Source organism: Hemiscyllium ocellatum, chromosome 5 (assembly GCF_020745735.1).
Source record: "Hemiscyllium ocellatum isolate sHemOce1 chromosome 5, sHemOce1.pat.X.cur, whole genome shotgun sequence".
In the NCBI taxonomy this organism is placed as follows: Eukaryota; Metazoa; Chordata; class Chondrichthyes; order Orectolobiformes; family Hemiscylliidae; genus Hemiscyllium; species Hemiscyllium ocellatum.
In genome coordinates, this window is record NC_083405.1 from 134,194,312 (window position 1) to 134,221,662 (window position 27,351).

A 27,351-nucleotide genomic window follows, 5' to 3' on the forward strand; every position below is an offset into this window, starting at 1 on the left:
GCCAAAGGAAGTGGTGGAGGCTGGTACAGTTAGTGTTTAAAGGTTTGAGTGGGTATATCAGTAGGAAGGGTTTTGAAGGATATGGGCCAAGTGCTGGCAAATAGCTGGTTGGCATGGACGAGTTGGACCCTAGGGCCTGTTGCTATGTGACTGACTGTCTGGCGAGAGTGCCTAGTAGTGTTTGGGTCCAGTGACAGCTCTGTTTTTGTTTCATCTGCTGTTCGCTGTTCAATCAGTTTAGAAATCTGTTTGAATATTGTTTCTGTTTTGGGTATTTCACTTTGGATATTAAACTTACAAACTTAATTTTTACAAGTTTCAACACTCAACATTCTTGTACAGTAGGGTATGTGCTGCTTAATGACCCAAATTGTGGTTTCTGCTCAACCTGTGTGCCCCATATGTAACCAGCTTCCTACTCACATCTATCAACAAGCATCCATTTGAGTCCAGGAATGGCAAACTTGGGAACTCACAACCTGGATTTTTGAGACATTTTTCTTTGAGTGACAAGCTCTGAATGACAGCATGAGTTGCCCTTGCTAACAGGTTGACTAGGCACATCCATTGTCCATTAAGCACCATGCAAAGTACTGAATATTATTCCTGAGCTAAGGGTAATAAAATATAAATTATTTTTTCCCTTAAACTTAATTTAAAATTGATTTTAAAGTTAAAATGTTCATTAATTATGTACTGTTTCGAAACTCAATATTTTCTTTATTTAAAGCAAATATTTTAGTACATGAATCTGCAGCACAAACATTCCATTGATACTGAGGGAACGTAACCTCATTTTAAACATTTGAGTCCAGAACTTCATGAGTTGATGCAAAATTAAGGTATGTAGCTGCCTTACTGTTGGGTATTAACATTTAATCTATAATTCTGCAATTGTGTAAATTCACTGGTAACCTCTTTGCAAAGCCTGTATGAGGAGTATTAGGATCTGAGCAGTGGACTGATTTTATTTATAGATAAGTTTCTTTTTTTGGTCATGTGCTTTTCTCAATCTACAGTAACTTCCACACAAAAGGATAACTTGCTTTCTTAATACTGTGTTTGAAGTATTTGAGAAAATTAAAATCCAATATTATGAATGAAGGTTAAACATGTGGGCTCTTGGCATGCAGGCAGGACTCATACTATAATCAGCCCCTTGTATGAGAACTATGTGCATTTCACTTGTGGGTTTGGCAATCGCCCATCAGGATCTAGGTAAGCCTATCCCCACGTTGAATAAGCCCTTGGGTGCTGAGGTTGGTCTGTATTATAGTTGCTTTCTTTTTTTGTTTTGATCAATGGCCTGGCTCTTGAATGCTGAACTTTGCTGATATCTCTATCCCAGCTAACGTATTGGGTAAGGTTATTGATCTTAAAGAAGTGGGACATTTTGTTTGTGTAGTTATTGTATTCATTCACTTCACACTTCAGCCTAGAGTGGCCACCACTGAACTGACTTTTCTGCTTTATTGGTAAAATTTTATTCTTATGGATATGTTCTCTTTGTCTATGTAGACACTTGTTATTTAAGCATAGTTTCCAACCCTCAACCTACTAATTAAGTCCAATATCAGAATTTTGATTTTTGAAATTGTCCCTTTTATTTCCGTTTTGTAGTGCATTCTTGCGGATTTCTTTGGCTTAGCTTCAAAAGATGAAGAATTGCATGATTTTCATGTTTGTACATTCATGCTTTTGAGACTATATTTTTCCTCCTCATCATCTTTGACCTGTTTTTCAGTCCTCCAAGTAATGGTTGACACTTTTCCTTCCCAAACTTGACCGTTGACCAGCTGAGTGGGACTACTCAAGTTTCATTTCTAACTAGTCTTTGAAGAATCTCAAACAATGAATTCCTTTTCTGTCAACTTGAGTGTTCCTATGAGGATAATTTCTGCTTCTCCAAATTTTCCAGCTACATTTCTGTTCATATTCAAATCCAGAGTGTTAGATTATACTTCTATGCTGATGACACCCAACTTTACCTCACAATCGCCTCTCTCCACTTCACTGCTGTTGCTTGTTTACATCCAGTAAAGTATAAATATACATTTTTCTCTAGGAAAACTGAAACCATTGTTTTCAGTCTGTCTTCCCGAGCTACCAGCTCAATCCTTCTCCCCAGCAATGGTCTGAGGTTGAATGACTTTGAAAGCTTGCTGTTAAGTTGATCAAGATGAATGACCAATCTCTCCATTTTTGTGCCATCTTCAGGTGGCCATTTTCCACCACTCTACTATTCCTGAACTCTTTCTTAATTTCAGCTCATCTGCTACTGAAACTCTCATCCATGTGCTTTTGTTTTGTATTATCTTGGGATTTGACCAGCCAGTGTGGTCCTGGCTGGTGTCTCATTCTAAACTCCATTAGGTTAAGACTGGCGCAATTTATAACAAATCTCCTTTCACTTCTCCCCTTGTTTGCTGGCTGTATAAGCCACAAAGATTCACTAATCTGTAAGTGGAGACTATTCCATCACACTCCTGACTTGTCTTACGTGTGGGGAGGCATTAGCCTAGTGATGATATTACTGCTAGACTATTAATCTAGATTCCCAAGTAATGTTCTAGGGACCTGAGTTTAAATACAGCCACAACAGAAGGTGGAATTTGAATTCAGTATGTTTTTTTAAAAAAAAAATTGAAAAGGGGGCCTACCACACACACAGTATAGTATTGGTTGAAAGGGGCTAGTTTGGGCCAAAGTGCCTGTCTCTGTGCTGTAGGACTCTGACTCTAAGAATCTTATGATGACTCTGGATCCATTGCCAATTATCAGGAAAAACCCATCTGTTTTGCTAATGTCTTTTTAAGGAATGAAACTGCCATTTTTACCTGGTGTGGCCTATGTGTGACTCTAGCGATTTCTTATTGCCCACCCCTAACTGACCAGAAAACAATTTAAATATTAACCAAACTGGTGACACCCTCATCCTGGGAATGAATAAAGGGGAAAATGACAGGTTTTGGGAGTCTGGCATTTGTTGCTTGCTGTAGACTTCTAGCCTCTGACATACTTTTGGACCTGTATGGTTAGCAGGTTAGCTAACATCCAAGGAGCTGGAGAATTGATGTTTTAACCCTTCATCAGAAATGTGCCTCCCCCCAAACCACCCAAGATTAAAAAGTTGATTTGCCACAGTCTTGCTATGATTCATGATGCCAGTCAACTAAATCTCTAGTCTTTGTCAAGGACATGGCTCTTACCTCCCTTCTGGAGTTTAGTCATTCTGGCTATGTTTTGAACCAAGGCTATAATGTGGTAATGAACTGAGTTGCTTTGTTGCGTAATCTGAGCATCAGTGACTATGTTAGACATAGAAACAAGGAGGAGGAGTAGGCCATTCAGCCCTTCATGGTGTAGCATATCAAAACAAGAATGGTCGGGGGTAATATAAGGCAAGTGTAATGCCTTCGCCGAAGGAGGTGGTTCTGAGGAAAGGTCGCTGGACCTAAAACATTAACTCTGATTTCACAAATGCTGCCAGGCCTGCTAAATGCTTCCAGCACCCTTGTGTTTTTGTGACTAAGGAAAAAGTGTTAAGGTTGCTGAAAAGTCTAAAGGTGGATAAATCACCTGGACCAGATGGGTTGTACCGTTGGGGTTCTGAAGGAGATAGCTGAGAGCACTGGTGGTGATCTTTTGAGGAATGATGAGTCAGGGAGGGTCCCAGAGGACTGGAAAATGGCTAATGTTGTACCTCTGCCTAAGAAGGGAAGGAAACAGCAAAACTGAGGTTGGGCTAATCCATTGATAACGTCCAAATTTTCAAAGATGGAGTCCGTAATTAAGGATGAGATTGTGGAGTATTTTTGAATGTGTGATAAAATAGAGCTGAGTCAGCACTGCTTCACGAAGGGTTGGTAATATCTAACAGAATTACCTCTACAAAGAATTATAACAAGCTCCTGTAATTTCTTCTGGCCAAGGGGATTTGTCCAATTCTCAAATCTTAAGTCTTCCTGCTACTTGCATTAGTCTGCTTAACTTTACAATTTGTCTTCTCAACTTCTGTACTCTCATCTCCCTTTTCTTGATTTAAAGATGGATATAAAGTTAGCAATTTTAAGATTTGTAGGTCAGGTTGATAAGTAAACTGAGCTGGAAGGGTTGTTTTAAGGAGTTTTATCACCATGCCTAGGTAACATCACAGAGTCTCCGGTGAAGTGCTAGTGTATGTCCTGCCTGTCTATTTATAGGTCTTGTTATGAAGGTGTAGAAATGTACTGTACCTTCTAAAGAGAATGAAGGACTTGGCAAGCATAGTGCTAGAGAACTTACAATGATCCAGCAGTTAGTACTGGCTGAATTGCTAGGAGACAAAAACGAATTTGAATTCAGTTTAAATTATACCCCAAAATACCAACCTCTAATCAAGTTTGTCAATACACTGAATTTAGTGTTTAAACACTAGTGAGACAATCCAATGCTTTGGGGTATAAGACTGAGGAAAATTGAACAGCTGGGGGAGAACTGCCAGGCCACCAGCATGTACAGATTGCCCAAGAAACAGTTCTCTTACAGGTATCTTTATCTGTCAATGACCTGTGAAACCGAAATCCTTAAGAATAAAATCTACAGAAGCAGATACAAAGGGAAGATGCGATAGTTGCCTGGTTTTAAAATTTGATTTGGTAAATTTTACTCTGAGGAGGGGGAGTCATCAAATCTGTATTACAAAAGGGAAAGTAGAAGATAGGTTAGAGTAAGGAGTTGTAAATAAGTAATTATTCTGTTATACTTAGTTTTAAAATAGCTCTTGGCCCCTCATTTTCAGATTACTGCACAGGATAAATGTTATGTTGCTGGTTTGAATTAAGCAGGCAGGTTTGCCTGTATTGTAATACTTAGTTTTTCAGGTGATAGAGATGTACAGCGTGAAAACAAACTTTTCGGTCCAACCCAATCCAGTCCCACCTGCCAGCACCCGGCCCATATCCCTCCAAACCCTTCCTATTCATAATGCCCATCCAAATGCCTCTTAAATGTTGCAATTGTACCAGCCTCCACTACATCCTCTGGCAGCTCATTCCATACGCGTACCATTCTGTCTGAAAGTGTTATCCCTGTAGGTCTCTCTTTTTTTTTATATCTTTTCCCCCCTCTCCCTAACCCTATGTCCTCTAGTTCTGGACTCCCCGACCTCAGGAGAAAGACTTTGCCTATTTACCCTATGCATGCCCCTCATAACGTTTTAAACCTGTATAAGGTCACCCCTTTGGTATCCGATGTTTCAGGGAAAACAGCCATAACCTGTTCAGCCTCTCCCTATAGATCAAATCCTCCAGCCCTGGCAACATCCTTGTAAATCTTTTCTGAGCCCTTTCAAGTTTCACAACAGCTTTCCGATAGGAAGGAGACCAGGATTACACACTGTTCCAACAGTGGCCTAACCAATGTCCTGTACAGCCGTGACATGACATCCCAACTCCTGTACTCTATACTCTGACCAATAAAAGAAAGCATACCAAACGCCGCTTATCCTATCTATCTGCGAGTCAACTTTCAAGGAGCTATGAACCTGCACTCCAAGGTCTCTTTGTTCAGCAACACTCCCTAGGACCTTACCATTAAGTGTACAAGTCCTGCTAAGATTTACTTTCCCAAAATGCAGCACCTCGCATTTATCTGAATTAAACTCCATCTGCCACTTCTCAGCCCATTGACCCATCTGGTTCAGATCCTGTTGTAATCGGAGGTAACCCTCTTCACTGTCCACTATCCCTGCAAACTTACTAACTGTACCTCTTATGCTCGCATCAAAATCATTTACATAAATGACAAAAAGGAGAGGACCCAGCACTGATCCTTGTGGCACTGCACTGGTCACAGGCCTCCAGTCTGAAAAACACCAACCCTCCACCATCACCCTCTGTCTTCTATCTTTGTGGCAGTTCTGTATCCAAATGGGTAGTTCTCCCTGTATTCCATGAGATCTAACCTTGCTAATCAGTCTCCCGTGGGGAACCTTGTCAAATACCTTACTGAAGTCCATCTGGATCACATCTGCTCTGCCCTCATCAATCTTTTGTTACTTCCTCAATAAACTCAATCACGTTTGTGAGACATGATTTCCCCACGCACAAAGCCATGTTGATGATCCCTAATCAGTCCTTGCCTTTCCAAATACATGTACATCCTGTCTCTCTGGATTCCCTCCAACAACTTGCCCACCATAGAGGTCAGGCTCACTGGTCTATAGTTCCCTGGCTTGTCCTTACCACCCTTCTTAAATAGTGACACCATGTTTGCCAACCTCCAGTCTTCCAGTACTTCACCTGTGACTATTGTGCAAATATCTCAGCAAGAGGCCCAGCAATCACTTCTCTAGCTTCCCGCAGAGTTCTAGGGTACACCTGATGATGACATCCTGGGGATTTATACACCTTTATGCTTTTCAAGACATCCAGCACTTCCTCCTCTCCTAATATGGACATTTTGAAAGGTGTCACCATCTTCCATATCCTTTACCGCAGTAAATACTGTTGCAAAATACTCATTTAGTACCTCTCCCATTTTCTGCAGCTCCACACACAGGCCACCTTGCTGATCTTTGAGGGGCCCTTTTCTCTCTAGTTACCCTTTTGTCCTTAATGTATTTGTAAAAACTCTTTGGATTCTCCTTAATTCTATTTGCCAAAGCTATCATGTCCCCATTTCTGCCCTCCTGATTTCTCTCAAGTATACTCCTACTTCCTTTACACTCTTCTAAGGATTCACCTGATCTATCCTGTCTATACCTTACATATGCTTCCTTTTTTTCTTAACCAAATCCTCAATTTCTTTAGTCATCCAGCATTCCCTATAGCTACCAGCCTTCCCTTTCACCCTGACCGGAATATACTTTCTCTGGATTATTGTTATCTCATTTCTGAAGGCTTCCCATTTTCCAGCCATCCCTTTACCTGTGAACATCTGCCTCCAATCAGCTTTCGAAAGTTCTTGCCTAATACCGTCATAATTGGCCTTTCTCCAATTTAGAACTTCATCTTTTAGATCTGGTCCATCCTTTTCCATCGTGGTCGCTGGCCCCAAAGTGCTCCGCCACTGATACCTCAGTTACCTGCCCTGCCTTTATGTAATTTCTGATTTTGTTTTCCCAAAGGAAGGTGGACTGGATCTAAGTCTCTGTTTATTGATTGAGTTTTGGTTAGAGTGCCATGTTTCTGATGCATGTCTTTGTTTTGCCTTTCCTAGGATGTGTTGTCCCAGTCAAAGTGGTGTCTTTCTTTGTGCTTAATGTTAAAAGATTAATGTCCAGAAAGAGTACAAATTTAATATTTTAATAAAGGGTTAAACTGCACTGACTTTGGGTGTGGATGTGAAAGAATGTGGGGAGGGGAAGGGAGAGAGAAGAGGAGAGAGTGTTGTCTTGAGTGGCATGTGACTGTGGGGGAGTGGCCAGAGTATCAGTAAGCATTGCAACTGACCTGTATAAAGGAGATGTGTTTTCTTTGAGTGCCTCACTTTGACCTGACTTCACATGCCTGGGAAGAGGGTCAAAGGGGGTCACCTAGCTTGTACTGTACTGTGCTTAATAAATTTGGTTGCTTGTTCACAGACGGTGTTAGTTGCATAGTGTGTAAAGAACCTCGGGAGTTAAAAAATTTAACATTTATGGAAACTTGGTGATAGTGGGTTGTGTCTTTGGTGGCTAGTTGGTGTTCATGTGTCCTGGTGGCTAGTTTCCTGCTTGTTTGTCAAATGTTTTTTATTTTGCAGTTCTTGCATGATATTTTGTAAGTAACGTTAGTTTTGCTGGTAGGATCTAATGGACCTTTCAGAATTTGGAACATTTAGCCAAATATTTGTCAGTAGCTAACACAGTTTTTTTTTCATTTTTTTTTGAGTGAGTTCTAAGCAAATGCATTCATGATTTGTAATTAGGGTCTTGGCTTAGTTGGTTGAATGGCAGATTTGCAAGGTAGAGTTATGTCAACAGTGGGTTCAATTCCTGCACTTGCTGAGGTTTACCATGAAGAATTCTCCTTCTCAACATCTCTCTCAACCTGAGGCATAGTGACCCTCCAGTGAACCATCTGAGAGCAGCACTGTGGTCAAGACAGACTATGGTGACTTCACTGCTTTTTAAAAAGTAGGTATCAAACTTTCAGAAAGAAAGTGAGTTATTGGTAACCAGATGCACTTCATCTTGAATTGCTAAAATTGAAATAGAGCAGACTTTGTACTGTTAAAGTTTGAAAATTGGCCCAATTAGGGGTTTTGTTCCACATTTGAATTATAGCATGATGGCATTTATACTTCCAATGCTGAGCCAGTAGGGTTTGCTGTTGTATATTTAGTCCCAACTAGAATTATGGCTTGCATATCTATTTTTAGATTCAAAAAGTGAAACTGGTATAAATCAACTCATTTGTTATTGTGTGCAGTCAGAGTACAGAATCGGTGTTAATGACAGTATGTCTTGGTAGAAATTGTATTCATTCTTTATTTCCATTTAGAATTTGTTGAAAACCTCATTAACACTGCTAAAGCAATGTCAAACTATTAATTTTTGTAGCAGCAATCCCTTATGAAATCCTCCTTCTCTAAATGCATTACACCCAAATACTAGCTCACTTTTTAATAAATCATCTAATGGCTTGGGGTCATAACGACATTAAATTGTATATTGCCTTTGTCAATTCTGTTGTTTTAAAGCCTTTGTGAAAAGCTTTGAGCTATTGAGGTGATATGTGACAGCTTATTTAAAAACAAATATTTTATTCATGGGGCTGCAGTAATTGATATGGAATATCTTCAGTCACAGCATGATGTACTAAAATTAAAAATGCTGATCAATTGCTTTCTTTGCTGTCCTATTTCAGGTTGCAAGTACATTTTGAGGCAAGTATTTATAGTTGAGTTTAGTGTGAAGTCCTGTGACCAGTGGGAGTAAATTCCAATGTTATGACTATCTTGGATGGAGTAGAGATTTGTGATGGAGACTTCAATCAGAATATCTGTATGCAGGGTATGAAAAAGCATTTATGCTCCACTTAATCAGTGAGGTGATCAAAAACCCTGTATACTAGGATCTGAAATCCTTCTGTTAACCAGCATGGGTCCTGCAGTTGAGCAGTTTTCAGTTACATTGAGAATCGAAGATACTTTCTGAGCAACAAGATTTAAGAGGAGATCTAAGTCAACTCCTGGGTGTTATTAGAAGTATTGATCAGATCATTTTGTGAAAAGGTATATCTATTGGGCAGCACGTTTCTTTTCTTTTCTTTTTATCTAGGTTGCAATTTTACACGACTGAAATGCAGTGTCAAGATACGCAAGACCAGCAACACTTTTTTTTAAAGAAAGGAATTCATAGCCTTTTCTTAAAAGGAGTAGTTTAGATAATTGAAAAATGAAAATTCGCCCTGCAAGAGACAAAAATTAGTTCTTGCAAGGAATTAGCATTGACATACTAAGTTAAATGACTGCCTTCATGTTACAAAGTACTGGTTTATCTGTCAGTCGAGTTTGGCCATTGATTTAAATTTTGAGCAAAATCAAGTGACAATTTGAGCAAGGCATGCGATTACTGTGGTTGTTTTTACATAGTGCATTTATACAAGGCATAGGCTTGGGGAAGATAGCTACAATGAAATAGAAGCTTAATCTTACAATGTTCCTTAAGGTTAGTTCAGTCAATTAGTCAAAAACTGATAGCTATTAGAGACGTGGCTTAGAGATGGACATGACTGGCAGCTTAATGTTCTAGGATTCAAATGCTGTAGGAAGAATAGAAAGGGGTGGGGTGGGGGCTTGCAAGAGTACTGTTTTTAAGGGATAGCATTACAGCTATATTTGACAATATTCCTGGAAATATATATCCAAGGAAGTTATTTGGGTAGAACTGAAATAGGAAAGGGATGATCACCTTATTGGGATTGCATTATATACCCCCCAGCTCTTCTCTCCTCCTCCTACCCTGCGCCCCCCCCCCCCCCATAGTCAGGAGGAAATTGAGAAATTTGTAAAGAGATCTCCGTTATCTCAAAGAATAGTGTGGTTAATGGTAGGGGATTTTAACTTTCCAAACATAGACTGGAGCTGCCATAGAGTTTAAGGTTTAGATGGAGAGGAATTTAAGTGTACAGAAAAATTTTCTTATTCAGTATGTGGATATATCACCTAGGGGAATAAGGCAGGGCAGGTGACTGAGGTGTCAGTGGGGGGAAACACTTCTGCAGTGACCATAATTCTATTAGTTTTAAAAATAGTGATGAGAAGGATAGACTGGATCAAAAAGTTGAAGTTCTAAATTGGAGGAAGACCAATTTTGATGGTATTAAGCAGGACCTTTCAAAAGTTGATGGAGGTGGATGTTTACAGGTAAATGGATGGCTGGAAAGTGGGAACCCTTCAGAAATGAGGCAAAAATCTCCAGAGACAGTATATTTCGGTTAGGGTGAAAGGCAAGGCTGGTGGGTGCAGGAAATGCTGGATGACTAGAGAGATTGAGGGTTTGGTTAAGCAGAAGAAGGCAGCATATGTCATATATAGACAGGATAGATCGAGTGAATCCTTAGAATATAAAGGCAGTAGGAGTATACTTAAGACAGAAATCAGGAGAGCAAAAGGGGTCTTGAGAGCTTTGGCAAATAGGGTTGAGGAGAATCCAAAGGGATTTTGTAAATACATCAAGGACAAAAGGGTAACTAGGGAGAGAATATGGCTCCTCAAAGATCAGTAAGGCAGCCTGTATGTGGAACTGAAGTAGATGGAGATACTAAAGTATTTTGTATCAGAGTGGAAAAGGACATGGAAGATATAGAAATTGGAGAAATAGGAGGACATCTCAATGTCCGTATTTCAGAGGTGGTGGTGCTGGATGGTCTTAATGCATTAAGTTGGTAAATCCCCAGGACCTGATCATGTGTATCCTAGAACTCTCTGGGAAGCAAGGGAAGTAATTGCTGGGGCTATTGCTGAGATACTTGTATCATCAATAGTCACGGGTGAGGTGCCAGAGGATTGGAGATTGGCTAATGTGCCACTAGTTAAAGGTGGTAAGGAAAAGCCCGCTAACTTCAAACAAGTGAGCAAGTTGTTGGAGGGAATCCTGAGGGACAGGGTTTACGTGTACTTGGAAAAGCAAGGACTGATTTAAGAATAGATTAGATTCCCTATAATGTGAAAACAGACCCTTCAGCCCAAACAGTCCACACCAACCCTCCAAAGAGTAACCCACCCAAACCCATTTCCCTCTGACTAATGCACCTTAACAGTATGGGCAATTTAGTATGGCCAATTCACCTGACCAGCTCATCTTTGGACTGTGGGAAGAAACCAGAGCACCCAGAGGAGACCCAGGGAGAATGTCTGTGTTGAATTTGCACAGTCACCCGAGGGTGGAATCAAACCTGGGACCCTGGTGCTGTGAGGCAGCAGCGCTAACCACTGAGCCACCATGCCTCCCTTAAAGATAGTCAGCATGGCTTTGAGCATGAGAATTCATGTCTCTCGAGCTTGATTTGAGTTTTTGTTGAAAAATTAACAAAGGATTAATGAGGGCAGAGCGGTGGACATGATCTATATATCTTCAGTAAGATGTTTGTCAAAGTTTCTCATGGTAGATCAATTAACAAGGTGAAATGTCATGGAATACAGGGAGAACTAGCCATTTGGATACAAAACTGGCTCGAAGACAGACAATGTTGAAGGGTTGCTTTTCAGACTGGAGGCCTGTGGTGTGCCACAGGGATTGGTGCTGAGTCCATTGCTTTTCGTCACCTTAAATGATTTGGATGTGAGCATAGGAGGTATAGTTAGTAAATTTACAGATGACACCAAAATTGGAGGTGCAGTGGACAGCAAAGAAACTTGCCTAAGATTACAATGGGATCTCGGTCAGGTGGGCCGAGTAGTAGCAGATGGAGTTTAGATAAATGCGAGGTGCTGTATTAGGCAAATCTTAGCAGGACTTATACACTTAATGGTAACGTTCTAGGAAGTGTAGCTGAACAAAGAGACCTTGGTGATGCAGATTCATTGTTCCTTGAAACTTGAAAGGGTTCAGAAAACATTGATAAGGATGTTGCCAGGGTTGGCTGATTTGAGCTATAGGGAGAGGATAAATAGGCTAGGGCTGCTTTCCCTGGAGCATTTGGAGGCTGAGGAGTGACCTTTCCAGAAGTTTATAAAATCGTGAGGGGCATGGACAGGATAAACAGACAAAATGTCTTCCCTGGGTGGGGGGAGTCCAGATCTAGAGAGAGAGGGGTTTAGGATGTGAGGGTAAAGATATAAAAAGGATCGTATGGGGCAGCCTTTCCACGCAGAGGGCGGTGCGTGTATGGAATGAGCTCCCAGAGGAAGTGGTGGAGCTTGGTACAACTGCAGCTTTAAAAAGGCATGTGGATTGGTATATGAATAGGAGGGGTTTAGAGGGATATGGGCTAAGTACTGGCAAATGGGACTAGATTAAGTTAGGTTGTCTGGTCGGCATGAACGAGTTGGACCAAAGGGTCTGTTTCTGTGCTGTACATCTGTGACTACAAACCGCTTAAAAAAACTGAGTCAATAAAATGCAGAACTGAAAAAGCACATAAGGTCAAGCAGTATTATAGGGGCAAGAAAGTTGATGTTTTGCGTCAGGACCCTTCTGAACTTGGGGGGGGGGGGGGGGTGGAAATGGGAGCTCAGAAATGGAGGAGAGTGGGCTGTGGGAAAGGTAGTGATATGTGGATGCAGGTAGGGGCTAATATGATTTGTCAGGTGGGAAGGGTGGATTGGATAGGTGAGGAGGAAGATGGACAAGTTGGATCTGGTCAAGGAACTGGGGAGGAGAGTGAAGGCTGGCCATGGGATGAGGTTGGGGGTGGGGAGATCTTGAAACTGGTGAATGGTCTGTTCAGACCATTAGGCTGTATGCTTCTGACGTGGATTGAGGTGTTCCTCCAGTTTGCGTGTGGCCTTATTTTGGCAGTGGAGGAGGCCCAGGTTGGACGTCTCACCAGTGGAAGGTATGACGGTGGTGAATACGATGTATAGAGGAGGTGGTGTGAATGTTGCAAAATAAAAATGCATGACAGCTCAAAATGCTCGAACACAAAGTTTTTTGCAATGTTCAGGCCAATACAACCCTCAATGGTATCCCATCCACCATTTCATAATTTATTCCCTTTTGGACTCCCCTACCTGAAAAAAAGATGTTGGCTATCCAATGCCCCTCATGATTTTATAAACTTCTATAGATTTTAGCCAATATTAGTTCTCAGTTCCCTTGCATGAAGTATTTCGTCCCCCTACAACCCACCAAAACTCCCTTTTTCATACGTAACGGGACCTCCAAATTTCTTCAAACTGTATCATCCCATACTTCCGAGAAAAATTTTCATCCTCCAATAGACTGATGCTGCCAAAATCAAAAGTGATATCCAATGAGTCTGATCATCGTAAACAACCGGCTGTCTCTGCCTCCTACCCCACCTGGAATTCATCATCATCTTATCTCGAATTCCTCTGCTCCCCTTTGGTCCAGGAACTCCCCACCAACTTCTGGGACACAACCCATATCCTCCACTTCTCCAAGGCTTCTCCCTGGCCCCCAATACATTACCTTCACAATGGACATGCAGTCTCTCTACACCTGTATTCCCCCATGATGGCCTAAAAGCACTGTCTCTTCCCCTCCCACAGGCCCAAAGAAGTTCCCCTCCAACACATTCACTTGGTGGAACATTCCTCATCAATTTCTCCTTAACTCCTCCTACTTCCTACAGACCAAAGAGGTGGGTTTGGGCACCCACATGGGTCCAAATCATGCCTGCTTCTTTGTAGGATATGTGGAATAGTCCCTCTACCACAGGGACACCAGTGCCATCCTTCACCTTTTCCTCCACTACACTGACTGTATCAAAACTGCCTCATGCTCCCATGAGGAGCTCAAACAATTCATCAACTTCATCCACACTTCCATCCCCTTCCTGGGCCCCTCAGTCTCCATCTCCAGTAAGTGACTCAGCACTGATGTTTCAAATCTGACTCATACACAGCTACCTCCACTAGATTTCCTCTCACCCCCCTCCCAATCAAAGTGGAGAACATTGTTAAAATCAAGTGGTATCATGCCTAGGATTTTGTGACTTTAAGCACTTGCAAGGTGGATACTGCATATGCATATACTACATAAAGATGAGGTTGTGAATGAGCTAATTAAATCCTAAGAGAAATCTGTTTTCCAAGATGGGAGGAAAATTTGTAGGTAGGATGCTCTGTCATATAATGGTCTTTCATATAATGAGTCACAGAGGATTTCATCAGATGAGCTGCTTGGCAAATTGGAAACTGGTTACCACCACTTTGTTTTTGCATAACCAGGAGCTGTTAATTTTGAAGTGATTTCTGGTATTAGTAATTAGACATAAATGGATACCTAGTTAAAGGAGATGCTTGAATGTTCTCAAAGATGATCTTAAGAGGAGATGGTGTGGACGAAGTAACATTTTAGGAAAGAAATCCCTGATTGTGGCTGACAGCATGATTTATCGTCGTCATAGAGATGTACAGCATGGAAACAGACCCCTTGGTCCAACTCGTCCATGCTGACCAGATATCCCAACCCAATCTAGTCCCACCTGCCAGCACCTGGCCCATATCCCTCCAAACCCTTCCTATTCATATACCTATCCAGATGTCTTTTAAATGTTACAATTGTACCAGCCTCTACCACATCCTCTGGCAGCTCATTCCATGTATGTACCACCCTCTGCATGAAAACCTTCCCCTTTGGGTGTCTCTCATATCTTCCCCTCTAAACCTCAGTTTTACAATAAAATGAGTAAACACTTGATCAGTGTTTTGGGTCTTTTTTTTAAAAAAGAAACTAAAATAGACAATAAGGTCACTGAAGCCTACTTTTCTAAATTATGAATAAATTTGGGTTTCAGCTCCATGCACACTTTCCATTGTCCCTTTAATTTCCTGAGAGATACACAACAGCATCTTCTCAATTGTTTATTAATCTTCCCAGCTGTAGCACCTGAGTCTACCCAATGAAGCTCCTTTTTAAGATCACTTTTCTTCGTGATTATCACCTCATTCTCCATGGCATTGAACCAATGTAATTAACTTAATTCCAGGAACCAGTCGATCATAAGATGGAGGAGCAAAGGTAAACCATTATTCAACCCAGAGTCTGCTCTGCCAGTCAGTGACATCATAGCTGATCTAATAATTCTCAATTCCACATTCCTAACTTTTTTTTCCCATCACCATTTTGATTCCTTTTAATCATTGAAAATCTTTGTCTATCTCAGTCTTGAATATACTTAACCCAATGCTCTACTTAAATAAATTCCACAGATTTGCTACCTTAACAAATTCCTCCTTGTCTCTTAAATGGGTGGCCCCTTTGTTCTGAGATTTTCCTTGTTCTTCACACTCTCACTACACTCACACTGTCCCAAGGGAAAAACAGCATTCGCATTAACCCTCTCAAGTCTCCTAAAAAATCTGTCAGAGTGCTTCATTCTTTTAAATTCCGCTGAGTACAGGCCCGAACTGTTTCCTCGGATGAAGATCCTTCTATGCACTGGATCAGCCTGATGAATCATCTTTGAATTGTCTGATGCCAGGATACATTTTTTTCTATAAGGGGACCAAACTGTTCATAATATTCAAAGCGTGGTCTAACTAGTGCCTTATGCAGTTTTTATCAAGGTTTCTATTTTAAAAGCAAAAGTATAAAAATAAAGGTTACCATCCCTATTATTTGCTGAATGAGGGTGATAGCTTTTTGTGATTTACACGCACAGACCCCTAAATCTCTGTGCTGCAGCTTTCTGTAATCTATCTGCCAAAGTGCATAATCAATCTCAGCAAGTCTGGCAGCATCTGTAAGGAGAAAAAAGAGCTGATGTTTCGAGTCTAACTGACCCTTTGTCAAAGCTTAAAAAAAGGGAGGTATTTATACCCAGTATAAATACCTCCATATTTCTCTTTTTTTTTAGCTTTGACAAAGGGTCAGTTAGACTCGAAACGTCAGCTCTTTTCTCTCCTTACAGATGCTGCCAGACTTGCTGAGATTGATTATGCACTCTTTTTTGGTTTAAGATTCCAGCATCTGCAGTAATTTGCTTTTATGCATTTTCCCACATTATATTCAATGTATAGAGATGAGTGGATTTTTGCCCATTCCTTTAATCCCCCCAGATTCTTTTTTTGTCATTCTCACTAATTGCTCTTGCACTTTTTAACTTGTAGACATGATGATAGTGACTTGGATTAGAGATATTTAGTGACTAATTGTGGGCCCAGCACTTTAAAATTTTGTGTTGGACATAGGTGTTACTGGCTGACCAGCATTTATTGAACTACAATCCTGTGCTGGAGGTAAACCCACAATGCCCATGGGGTGGGAATTCCAGCTATGGATTACCACCTGAAAATATTCCCTTTATCCCAAACTGTCTTCTATTTGTTGACCAGTCCTATATCCATGCCAATATGTTACTATCAACTCCTTGGGTTTTTACACTGTTAAGTAGCCTGACGTGTAAGAAGCATTACACCTGAAACATTGACTTCTCCACTAGCTGATGCTGCTTGGCTTGTTGTGTTCTTTCATCTTCTTTGTCTACCTTGGATTCCACCGTTTGCAGTTTTTTTTTTGTCTGTAACTAAATGATGCACGGTACCTCAAAGTCCAAATATGTTGCATCCATTGCTCCCCCTTGTCTACTTTGCTGTTTCTACTTCACGGATGTAGGTTTGTTTGCTGAACTGAAAGGTTTATTTTCAGATGTTTCATCACTATACTAGTTAACCTCTTCCGTGAGCCTCTGAATGAAGCACGGGTGGTATAGCCCACTTTCTATTTCAGTTGAGTTTCCTAGGGTTAGTGATGCCACTTCCTGTGGTGACGTGACATTTCCTGTTTTTCTCTGGGTAGTAAATGAGATCCAAGTCAGTGTGTGTTTTGGTGTTCTGGTTGGAATGCCATGCTTCTAGGAATTCTGGTTCATGTCTATTTGGCTTGTCCTAGGATGGATATGTCATCCCAGTCAAAGTAGTGTCCTTCCTCCTCTGTATGTAAGGATACTAGTTATAGTGAGTTATGTCTTTTTGTGGCTACTGATGATCATGTATCCTGATGGCTAGTTTTCTGCCTGTCTGTCCAATGTAATTTTGCTTGTTGGCTGTATAGGGTCTTTCAAGTTAATTAGCTGCTGGTTTAGTGTGTTGGTGGGTTTGTGGGTTACTGTGATGCCAAGGGGCCTGAATAGTCTGGCAGTCATTTCTAATGTTTCAATTTCCATCTCTCATTACAGCCAGACTGTTCATTCTCCTTGGCATCATGGTAGCCCACAAACCCACCCACACACTAAAACAGCTAATGAACTTGAAAGACCTTATACAGACAACAAGCAAAACTAATGTCATCTACAAAATATCATAGAACATAGAACATAGAAGGATACAGCGCAGTACAGGCCCTTCGGCCCTCGATGTTGCGCCGACCGAATCCTACCTAACCTATACTAGCCCAATAACTTCCAAATGCCTATCCAATGCCTGCTTAAATGACCATAAAGGAGGAGAGTTCACCACTGATACGGGCAGGGCATTCCATGAACTCTCAACCCGCTGTGTGAAGAATCTACCCCTAACATCTGTCCTATACCTACCACCCCTTAATTTAAAGCTATGTCCCCTAGTAACACCTGACTCCATTAGCGGTAAAAGGTTCTTAGTATCTACCCTATCTAAACCCCTAATCATCATCTATCAGATCTTCCCTAAACCTTCTCTTCTCCAATGAGAACAGCCCCAAGTGCCTCAGCCTTTCCTCATAAGATTTTCCTACCATTCCAGGCAACATCCTGGTAAACCTCCTCTGCACTCGTTCTAAAGCTTCCACATCCTTCCTATAGTATGGCGACCAAAACTGCACACAATACTCCAGATGAGGCCTCACCAGAGTCTTATACAACTGCAACATGACCTCAGGACTCCGGAACTCAATTCCTCTGCCAATAAAGCCCAGTACACCATATGCCTTCCTCACAGCACTATTTACCTGGGTGGCAACTTTCAGAGATATCATGCAAATATTATAACAAACACCTGCATTGGACAAACGGACAGAAAGCTCGCCACCAGAATACATGAACATCAACTAGCTACAAAAAGATATGACCCTTTTTCACCTAGTATCCTTCCATACAGATGAGAAAAACACCACTTTGGGACAACACATCTATCCTAGGACAAGCCATATAGATACAGACACAAGGATTCCTAAAGGCATGGCATTCCAACTGGAACTCTATCAACAAAGACATTGGCTTGGATCCCATTAATACCCCTGAGAAACAGGAAATGACATCACCTTAAGAAATGATGGCATCACTAACCTTAGGAAACTCAAACATATATTATGGGAGGAAACCCACGCAGACACTAAGAAAATGTGCAAACTCCACGCATTCTCCCTATGTCTGCGTGGGTTTCCTCCCACAGCCCAAAGATGTGCAGGTCAGGTGAATTGGCCATCATATTAGGGTGCATCAGTCAGAGGGAAATGGTCCTAGGTGGGTTACTCTTCGGAGGGTCGGTGTGGACCTGTTGGGCCGAAGGGCCTGTTCCCACACTCTAAGGAATCTAATCTAATATAAATAAAAAGTAGGTTACACCACCAGTACTTCATTTGGAGGCTCACTGAAGATGTTACCTAATATGGTGATGAAATATCTGAAAACAAACTTTCCAGCTCAGTGAGCAAACCTACATCGGAACCTCAACCTGACCTACAAATCTTCTCAAACACGTTTCTACTTAATATTAATTTTTGTCAGGCATGATTTTCCCTTCATGAAGCCGTGGTCTCTTTCTAAATGCTCAGCTGTTAACAGCTTTAAAATGGATTGTAACATTTTTTCCAAAATTTTTTCAACTGTTAAGCTCACTGGCCTGTATTTACCTGTGTTTTTTTTATCTCCCTCACTGTGTTGGTAGGTTCCCAATCCTCTGGGATTTCTCCAAGAATCTTTGGATTTATGGAAGATTTAATACCAGTTCATCCACTAACTCTCCACTACCTTCTCAAATCCTTGAATGCAACCCAAAAGACGACATCACTTTTAGATTGTTATACTTTAAGGCAGCTGTTGTATTTACTGTCGTCTTTTCTGCTTAAACCCTTTCCCGGTCCACATGAACAAACTCAGCCCTCGTTCCTTTGTAATTCTGCTTAATGTAGTGAACCAATGGAGATGGTTAAAATAAATAGACTAACTCCAAGTATGTAAACCAAAACAGTGCACTGTATTCAAAGTTTAATCTTGCAAAACCTAAGTACAATTGCAGGCACACCTTTTTTTTTATTCTTGTACAGTCACCTCTTGCAATAAAGGGAGATGTTTGTTTTTTTTTCCCTTGTTTGCTGTTTTTTTTCCATGTATGACTATATCAGCATCCCTCTGATAATCAGTGTCTATTAAAAGATCACTTGTGTTCTTCCTACCAACGTGAATAACAACATCTGTCAGTGATACTCCATTTGCTATTTTGACCGTTATTTTAAAACTATCTATCTGGCTTACTGTCTGACGGCTTGCATTTCAACTTACGTTTTTGTATCATAAAACTTGAATGAAAGAGAAGAGGGAATCCCGGACTGAATTCTTTCAGTAGAGTTTGATGGTAGCAGCGGGCCTTGCTGCATTTCACTGGACCCAGGCTGCCAATTTTGAAAATTCCCTATCATAAGTAAAGACTGGGCATATCTGTTAATCATGCTAACATTTGACCTGACTCAAACCCTTTTTGTATTCACCTTTTTAGTCATTTTTAGAAATCTCTAATATTATCTTAAACTGCTTCTCCAAAAGTTAAATGGAAGCAGAAATCCAATAAAAGTTTCTAATCTGCAATGCACCACTTCATTGTGACTCATTACGTGAGCACATAGAACAAGCTGTTCTAATGAGCCATGTGAACTGTAAACACCCCAAGATATTCCTGCAACTCAAACATATTAATTCCAGTGCACTTTATAAAGGGAATGCAGAAATGTCAAGTAAACGGAAACAATGGTTTTTAGATTACTTAGTGTGGAAACAGGCCCTTCGGCCCAACAACTCTCACCAACCTGCCGAAGCGCAATCCACCCAGACCCATTCCCCTAGATCTAAAACAGTAATACCATAGCCATAAGTAAACTACACGAAGTTCACGGAAAATACAGTTGTATTGTCACACATCTGAGAAATATGTAAACCTGAAGACCCCAAAATACAGACTTAATAACAAAGGTAAGATTTTGGATTAGTGGTGCTGGAAGAGCACAGCAGTTCAGGCAGCATCTGAGGAGCAGCAAAAGCAAGGTGGGGAGTATAGCTTGTTGGAAACTTGGTAAGTCTGGGCAGGTGAAAGCCATCAATCTTAATGGAGGTCTTTTCCAAACCATTGGCCAAATGGGTAGTCTGACCATTGATCAGGGATGCCGGCAAGGCATGAGGTTTCCTTGCAAGTTGCAGAGAAGGACTTCTGTCCCTTTTGAGTTCACAGGAAGTGTGGCAAATAAATATTTCAACATGTCAACATCAGTACGTCTGGCTGTTACACTCACATCCTTAGAAGATGTTTGTCATGTAACAATATGATTTGTGTATTTTGAAACAACCTGCCTCCTTTCTGTAGGTGTCCTGCTTGTTTCTCTAACTGGGAATAGTACAAGGATATTTCAGGAAGAGAAATTGGGGCTAACTAATAGCTGTGTCTTTAAATAACGCATCCCTGCCTCATTTCTACCAGATAGAGGAACAGCGTGAAAATCAGGGCTATTGGTCAAACCTTTCTGCTGAAGTAAGTGTTTTAATGTACATACTTTAATAAGCAAATTGTTAAGCAACCTGCATCCAGGGGAATAATTTAACTCCAATCAGTAACTTCATGGTGTGGAACATCCTTCTCTCCTAGTTTTAAGTCAGGGGATTGATCCCAGTTTGAGTACAGGACAGCATGCCAGGAGCAGCGGCAGGCATACTTTTTTTAAAAGTCTGATATCTTGAAGTTGCAAAACAAAACTATATTTATGCCTTATTGAAGAGACTGTATGTAGTATACAGCGATGAAGGGAGTAAAACCTACTTGGAAACAATTTACCGGTTGTGACTTGATGAAATCTTAAAGTAGAACCTCATAGTTGGTCAGTCAGAAATAGTGACTAAGTCAAGCAGGTGTGAGGATAAAGTTATTTAGCTATGACTTTGAGGTTCACAGATGTTATCCACTTTACCAACACCTTCCACCCTGACCTCAAATTCACCTGGACCGTCTCAGACTCCTTCCTCCCCTTCCTAGACCTTTCCATTTCAATCTCGGGCGACCGAATCAACACGGACATCTACTATAACCGACTGACTCCCACAGCTACCTAGACTACACCTCCTCCCACCCTGCCCCCTGTAAAAATGCCATCCCATATTCCCAATTCTGTCGTCTCTGCCGCATCTGCTCCCAGGAGGACCAGTTCCAATACCGTACAGCCCAGATGGCCTCCTTCAAGGACTGCAGATTCCCCCCAGACGTGATCGATGATGCGCTCCTCCGCCCTTGAGCCCCGCCCCTCCAACTGCCACCAGGACAGAACCCCACTGTTCTCACCTACCACCCCACCAACCTCCATATACAGCGTATCATCCGCCGTCATTTCTGCCACCTCCAAACAGACCCCACCACCAGGGATATATTTACCTCCCCTCCCCTATCAGCATTCCAAAAAGACCACTCCCTTCGTGACTCCCTCGTCAGGTTCACACCCCCCCACCAACCCAACCTCCACTCCCGGCACCTTCCCCTGCAACCGCAGGAAATGCAAAACTTGCTGCCACACCTCCTCCCTTACTTCTCTCCAAGGCCCCAAGGGATCCTTCCATATCCGCCACAAATTCACCTGCACCTCCACACACATCATCTATTGCATCCGCTGCACCCGATGTGGCCTCCTCTATATTGGGGAGACAGGCCGCCTATTTGCGGAACGTTTCAGAGAACACCTCTGGGACACCCGGACCAACCACCCCGTGACTCAACACTTCAGCTCCCCCACCCACTCCACCAAGGACATGCAGGTCCTTGGACTCCTCCGTCACCAGACCATAACAACACGACGGTTGGAGGAAGAGCGCCTCATCTTCCGCCTAGGAACCCTCCAACCACAAGGGATGAACTAAGATTTCTCCAATTTCCTCATCTCCCCTCCCCCCACCTTGTCTCAGTCAAATCCCTCGAACTCAGCACCTTCTTCCTGACCTCTCCGCCCCCCACCCCACTCCGGCCTATCACCCTCACCTTGACCTCCTTCCACCTATTGCATCTCTATCGCCCCCTCTCCCTGCCTTTTATCTTAGCTTGCTGGACACACTTTCCTCATTCCTGAAGAAGGGCTTATGCCGAAACGTCGAATCGCCTGTTCCTTGGATGTTGCCTGACCTGCTACGCTTTTCCAGCAACACATTTTCAGCAGTATGTGACTACTTGATCAACTAAAAAATTGATTTAGCACAATCCTGGCTCTCTTTGGTGTCTTAAAGGTTTGCCATCCTAAAGTGATCCTTTTAAACCAGAAGCAGCCAAACAATGAGTAGGTGTCATTGTTTATGAGTTGAAAGGTTCACTTTCAGTTGCTTCCTCACCAAATTAGGCAACATCATCTGTGAATCTTTAGTGAAGTACTGGCATTATGGCCTGTTTTCTATTTGTATTGAGGTTTCCTTGGTCTGGTGATGCAATTTCCTGTTCTTTATCTGAGGGTGATAGATGGGATCTAAATTTGATGTGTTTGTTGATGGAGATGGAATGCTATGATTCTCGGAATTCTCAAGTTTGGCTTGTCCTGGGATGAATGTGTTGTCCCAGTCAAAGTGGTGTCCTTCCTTCTCTGTATGTAAGGATACTAGTGAGAGTGGGCCAGGTAGCCCACAAACCCACCAAAACAGCACCTACTGAACTTGAGACTCTATACAGCCAACAAGCAAAACTGATGTAACTTACAAAATATCTTGCAAGGACTGTAACAAACACTACATTGGACAAACAGGCAGAAAATTAGCCACCAGGATACATGAGTATGAAATTGCCACAAAGACATGACCCACTGTCATAGTATCTTTACATACAGCTAAGGAAGGACACCACTTTGACTGGGACAACACATCCATCCCAGGAGAAGCCAAACCAACGCGCACGAGAATTTCTGGAAGCATGGCATTCCAGCCAGAACACGGTCAACAAAACCGATTTGGATCCCTTCTATCATGCCTCCTGAGGTAAGGACAGGAAATGGCACCGCCATAGGAAATGACATCTCCAGTCCAAGGGAATGCAGCACAAATAGAAAACAGGCTATAACACCAGTGCTTCACTGGCAGTTCATTGGTTTATGTTAACTAACATGATGACGAAACTTCTGAAAATGAGTCCATCAACGCTATGCTCACAAGAATAAAATGTATGAGACAGGAGGTAATTAACAACCAACTCCCATTCCTAGATGTGAAGGTAGAAAGAACAGAATGGGGAATGCACAACAAAAGTGTAGAAAATCCATACACAGATCCTGCATTATAATCAGCAGCACCCAAACATGAGAAGCTGCATTAAGATCTCGTTCAAAAGGGCTACAATACTGCAGTACTCCTGATGAAGTCTTTGTCAACAATGGATATCTCAACTTCATCCATAGATGCCTGGCAGACAGTCAATGCGATGTGGACATGTTACAACCTAACACACTAATTACTCTACCCCCTTTTAAATGTCTCTGAACTGACAGCTAGACTTCTCTGACCACTCTGATTCATGACAGCACATAAATGGACAGCCATGCTCCGTCAACTCGCCAGAACAAAAGACCCAATATCCATGTACCGGACAATACCGTGTATAAGATTCCATGCAAGGACTAGGATTTTGACCCGGTGATACTGAAGGAACCATACATTTATAATTCAAGACTGGCTTGGATGGATCTTTTGAGGGTTTTCCCATCTTATTGCTATTCTTGACCATCTGGATGATAGTGGTCCTGAGTTTGGAAGGTGCTGTCTAAGGTGCCCTTGTGAGCCTGTAAAAACTAGAAGCAAGAGTATGCAATTCAGTCCTCAAGCCAGTTCTGCTTTTTAAGAATTTTTGTGGAACTACCAAATCCAGTGAGTGTTCTTTTTCAGTTGTTCTCCACCATTCATGACTGGACATGGCAAGACTGCAGAGTTTTGATCTGATCTTACGGTTGTGGGATCACTTCGCATAAACTGCAAGTGACAGACATTACTGTTTTGGCATGCAAGTTGTCCAGTTTGGTACTCTTTGTTTAAAAGCCCAGTTGATCTCTCATCTTTACATATGCCATCCTGCATTCTTCTTTGAACCAATGTTGATCTGGTTTAATTTATAACTGTAGAGTGGGGATATATGAACCATGAGGTTGCAGTTGTATTTTAAGTATGAGTCTGCTGCTGATGAACTGTAGCACCTTTTGGATACCAGTCTTCAATTGGTAAATCTGTTCTAGTTCTATTCTATTTAATGTGGTGATAGTGCTACACAAACTGATGGAGTGTGTTTTACATATGAACATAGGACTATCTACAGAAATTGTGCACATGATGGTCATTCTTACCATTTTGGTATGATGCCTTAACCATCTTTTAAAGTCTGAATTTTATTTGACCTTTGTGGTCAGTAACTGAGCAGTTTCAAGTCAACAACAATTTACAAGATTTATTTTTAAGGTTTTTCTATTTTTATTTCATTTCCCAGGTCAATAAGGATCTATTATCATTGATAATGTCACAGGAGAAGGCATACCTAGTCTCAGGAGATCCACAACAGCCTCCTTATCCACATAACGAGATGTCATACGGAAATGACCATTATCCGCAACAGCCTCCACCGTATGGACAGCCTGTTTTCCCGCAAGCTGCGTTTGGGCAGCCCCCTTTTCAACAGGCTGGATTTGGACAGCCAGCTTTTCCACCAGCTGGTTACGTGCAGCCTCCTTATCCTCAGTCTGCCTATGGACAGCCTGGCTTTCCACAAGGATCATATGGAGAGCCACCACAGGCATTTCCACAAGGAGCATTCCAGCAGCCACCCATGCCTCCACCTCCAATGATGCACTCAAACGGTAAGGAATTTCTTATCTGCTTTAAATATCTTATCCTTTTTTTAAAAATAGGGATTCTTGATAGTGAATGGAAATCTTATGTGGTTGTGTAACTTCTGTCTTTTTAAAAATTCTTTATGTTGGATTAACTGAGAGGAAAAGTGAGGCTGACTGGGAACTTAGTTTGTTCTGCCATTCCTTAAGATCATTGCTAATCTTCTCCCTCTTATTTCCCCCCTCATTTTTATATCCCTTTTAAATAATCAGAAATCTCATGATTTGATCATGATACCTTGAGGCTGAGGGCATGGCTAAGCTACTAAAATGAGAAATTACATTGACAAATCCCAAAAGTGTTGTTACAATCACAGTAAAAGAGCAAAGTACAGAAACTGGACAGGATGAAAATAGCTCAGGAGGAGGTTACCCTCCAATGTTTTTGAGAAAAAACTTTGGTAGTTGAGGGATGAGTTCCTAGAAGTTGCAGAGCCTCCAGTCATAATCCATTAATTCTCCTGGGATTTGAGGTTGGACAGTTGCAACTGAATACAGAAACTTGGTGACAGCAATAGATATAATTTCAGTAGTATGGAATAATTTAGATTCTGACTGGTGCAAAATTAATCCTCTCTAGAAAGCTGTGGATTGATAAATGACACTCAGGATGGATTTAGCGACAGTATCTAAAGGGTTTAGAAACAGTGAGAAATCTTTGAAAGTAGTAAGATACGTTGATAAAGGTATTGAGAAGCATATGACATATATTTTGGCTTTACAGAGTACAGAAGTAAGAATGTTAGGCCAAACCTGCAGTCTGGTTAGGTTTCGGCTGCGATATTGTTCTATTCTGGACAAGACCCGTTTTACCCAAGGGTTTTGAAATTTATTAAGTTCAGGGATGGTCCCTAGTATGGAGGGATGGTATTATGAGCAAAGACTTTTATTTTCCTTAATGGGATGAAGGTGTCACTGGCTAAGCCAGCATTTATTGCCCAACCCTAATTGTCTGGAGGGCAGTTAAGAATCAACCATGCTGTTGTGGGTCTGGAGTCACATGTAGGCCAAACCAGATAAGGATGGCAGTTTCCTTCCCTAATGGAAGTTAGTGACCCAGATGGAGTTTTCCGAAAATTGACAATGGATTCACTGTCATTGTTAGATTCTTAATTCCAAATGTTTTAGTGAATTCACATGCCACAATCCGCCATGGCAGATTCAAACCCAGAGTCTAGATTAGAGTAGTGCTGGAAAAGACAGCAGGTCAGGCAGGATCTGTAGTCCTCACTTTTTTTTTGCCTAGGATTCAAACCCAGGTCCCCAGAATATTACTTGGGTCTCTGGGTTAACAGTCCAGTGTTAAGACCACTAGGCTGTCTCTCTTCCGCCCCGCCGTAAACAGATTGGACTCTATTCACATGGAGACACAGAGGTGATCTCATTGGAAAAAATAGAATTCTTAATGGGTTTAACAGGGTAAATGCTGAGGATGTTGTCCCTCCTGGATGAGTCTAGGACCAGAAGGCATAGTTTCAGAATAAAAGGGATATCAATTTAAGATTGAGATGAGGAATTTCTTGAGGGTTGAGTGTAATTGGTGCGAATTGCCACAGTACTGTAGAGATAGACCCCAATTGTATATTTAAGGCTGATCAGTCGAAGAGTTATGGGGCAAGGGCAGGAAAGTAGATGTGCAGAGTGTTGAATCAGCCGTGATCCTATTGAATGGAGCAGGCTTGATGGACTGAATGGCTTAGTTCTGTACCTATTTCTTATGATTTTTTGTTATCATGCAAGTCATGACGTGGAATGTATGCAGGACCTGAGAATTGTGGAAGTAGATTCACAACTTATCGAAAGGAAGTTTAGTTTTCAAATACTTGAGAAGGTGTAAGTTTGCCTGGCTATGGGGAAACAAGGGAATGATGTGAATTGGATAGCTGTTGTGACGAGATTAGATTAGGATATTTGTCAGCATGGACAAGTTGGACAGAACTGTATTTTGTGCTGTGCATCTCTGACTGACTGTTATCTGGTCTGGCCTACACAACTCCAGACACTTTAATGGTCATCTGAAGTGCCATGCTAGGCCATTTCATGTAGGTTCAAGATTAAACAAAGAGAACTTTTCAAATATTAGCCAAAAAAAGTGTAGAAAAAAATGGAATTTTGAACTTTATTTACTCTGATCTCCAATCAGGTTAAGGAAATGGGTGAAGTTAGGGGAAAGAAAGCAGGAA

General features: G+C 41.6%; 1 protein-coding gene across 1 annotated transcript in view; it reads left to right on the forward strand.

The window, feature by feature from the left end:
- The window catches only part of LOC132815881 (protein lifeguard 1-like), an 88,785-nt gene that overhangs the window by 26,798 nt on the left and 34,636 nt on the right, over positions 1 to 27,351 (forward strand). Inside the window, exon 2 of the mRNA XM_060825226.1 lies at positions 24,769 to 25,135. Within this exon, the coding sequence (XP_060681209.1) occupies positions 24,796 to 25,135 (340 nt within the window). The 5' untranslated portion in view covers positions 24,769 to 24,795. The remainder of the gene's footprint in view (positions 1 to 24,768; positions 25,136 to 27,351) is intronic.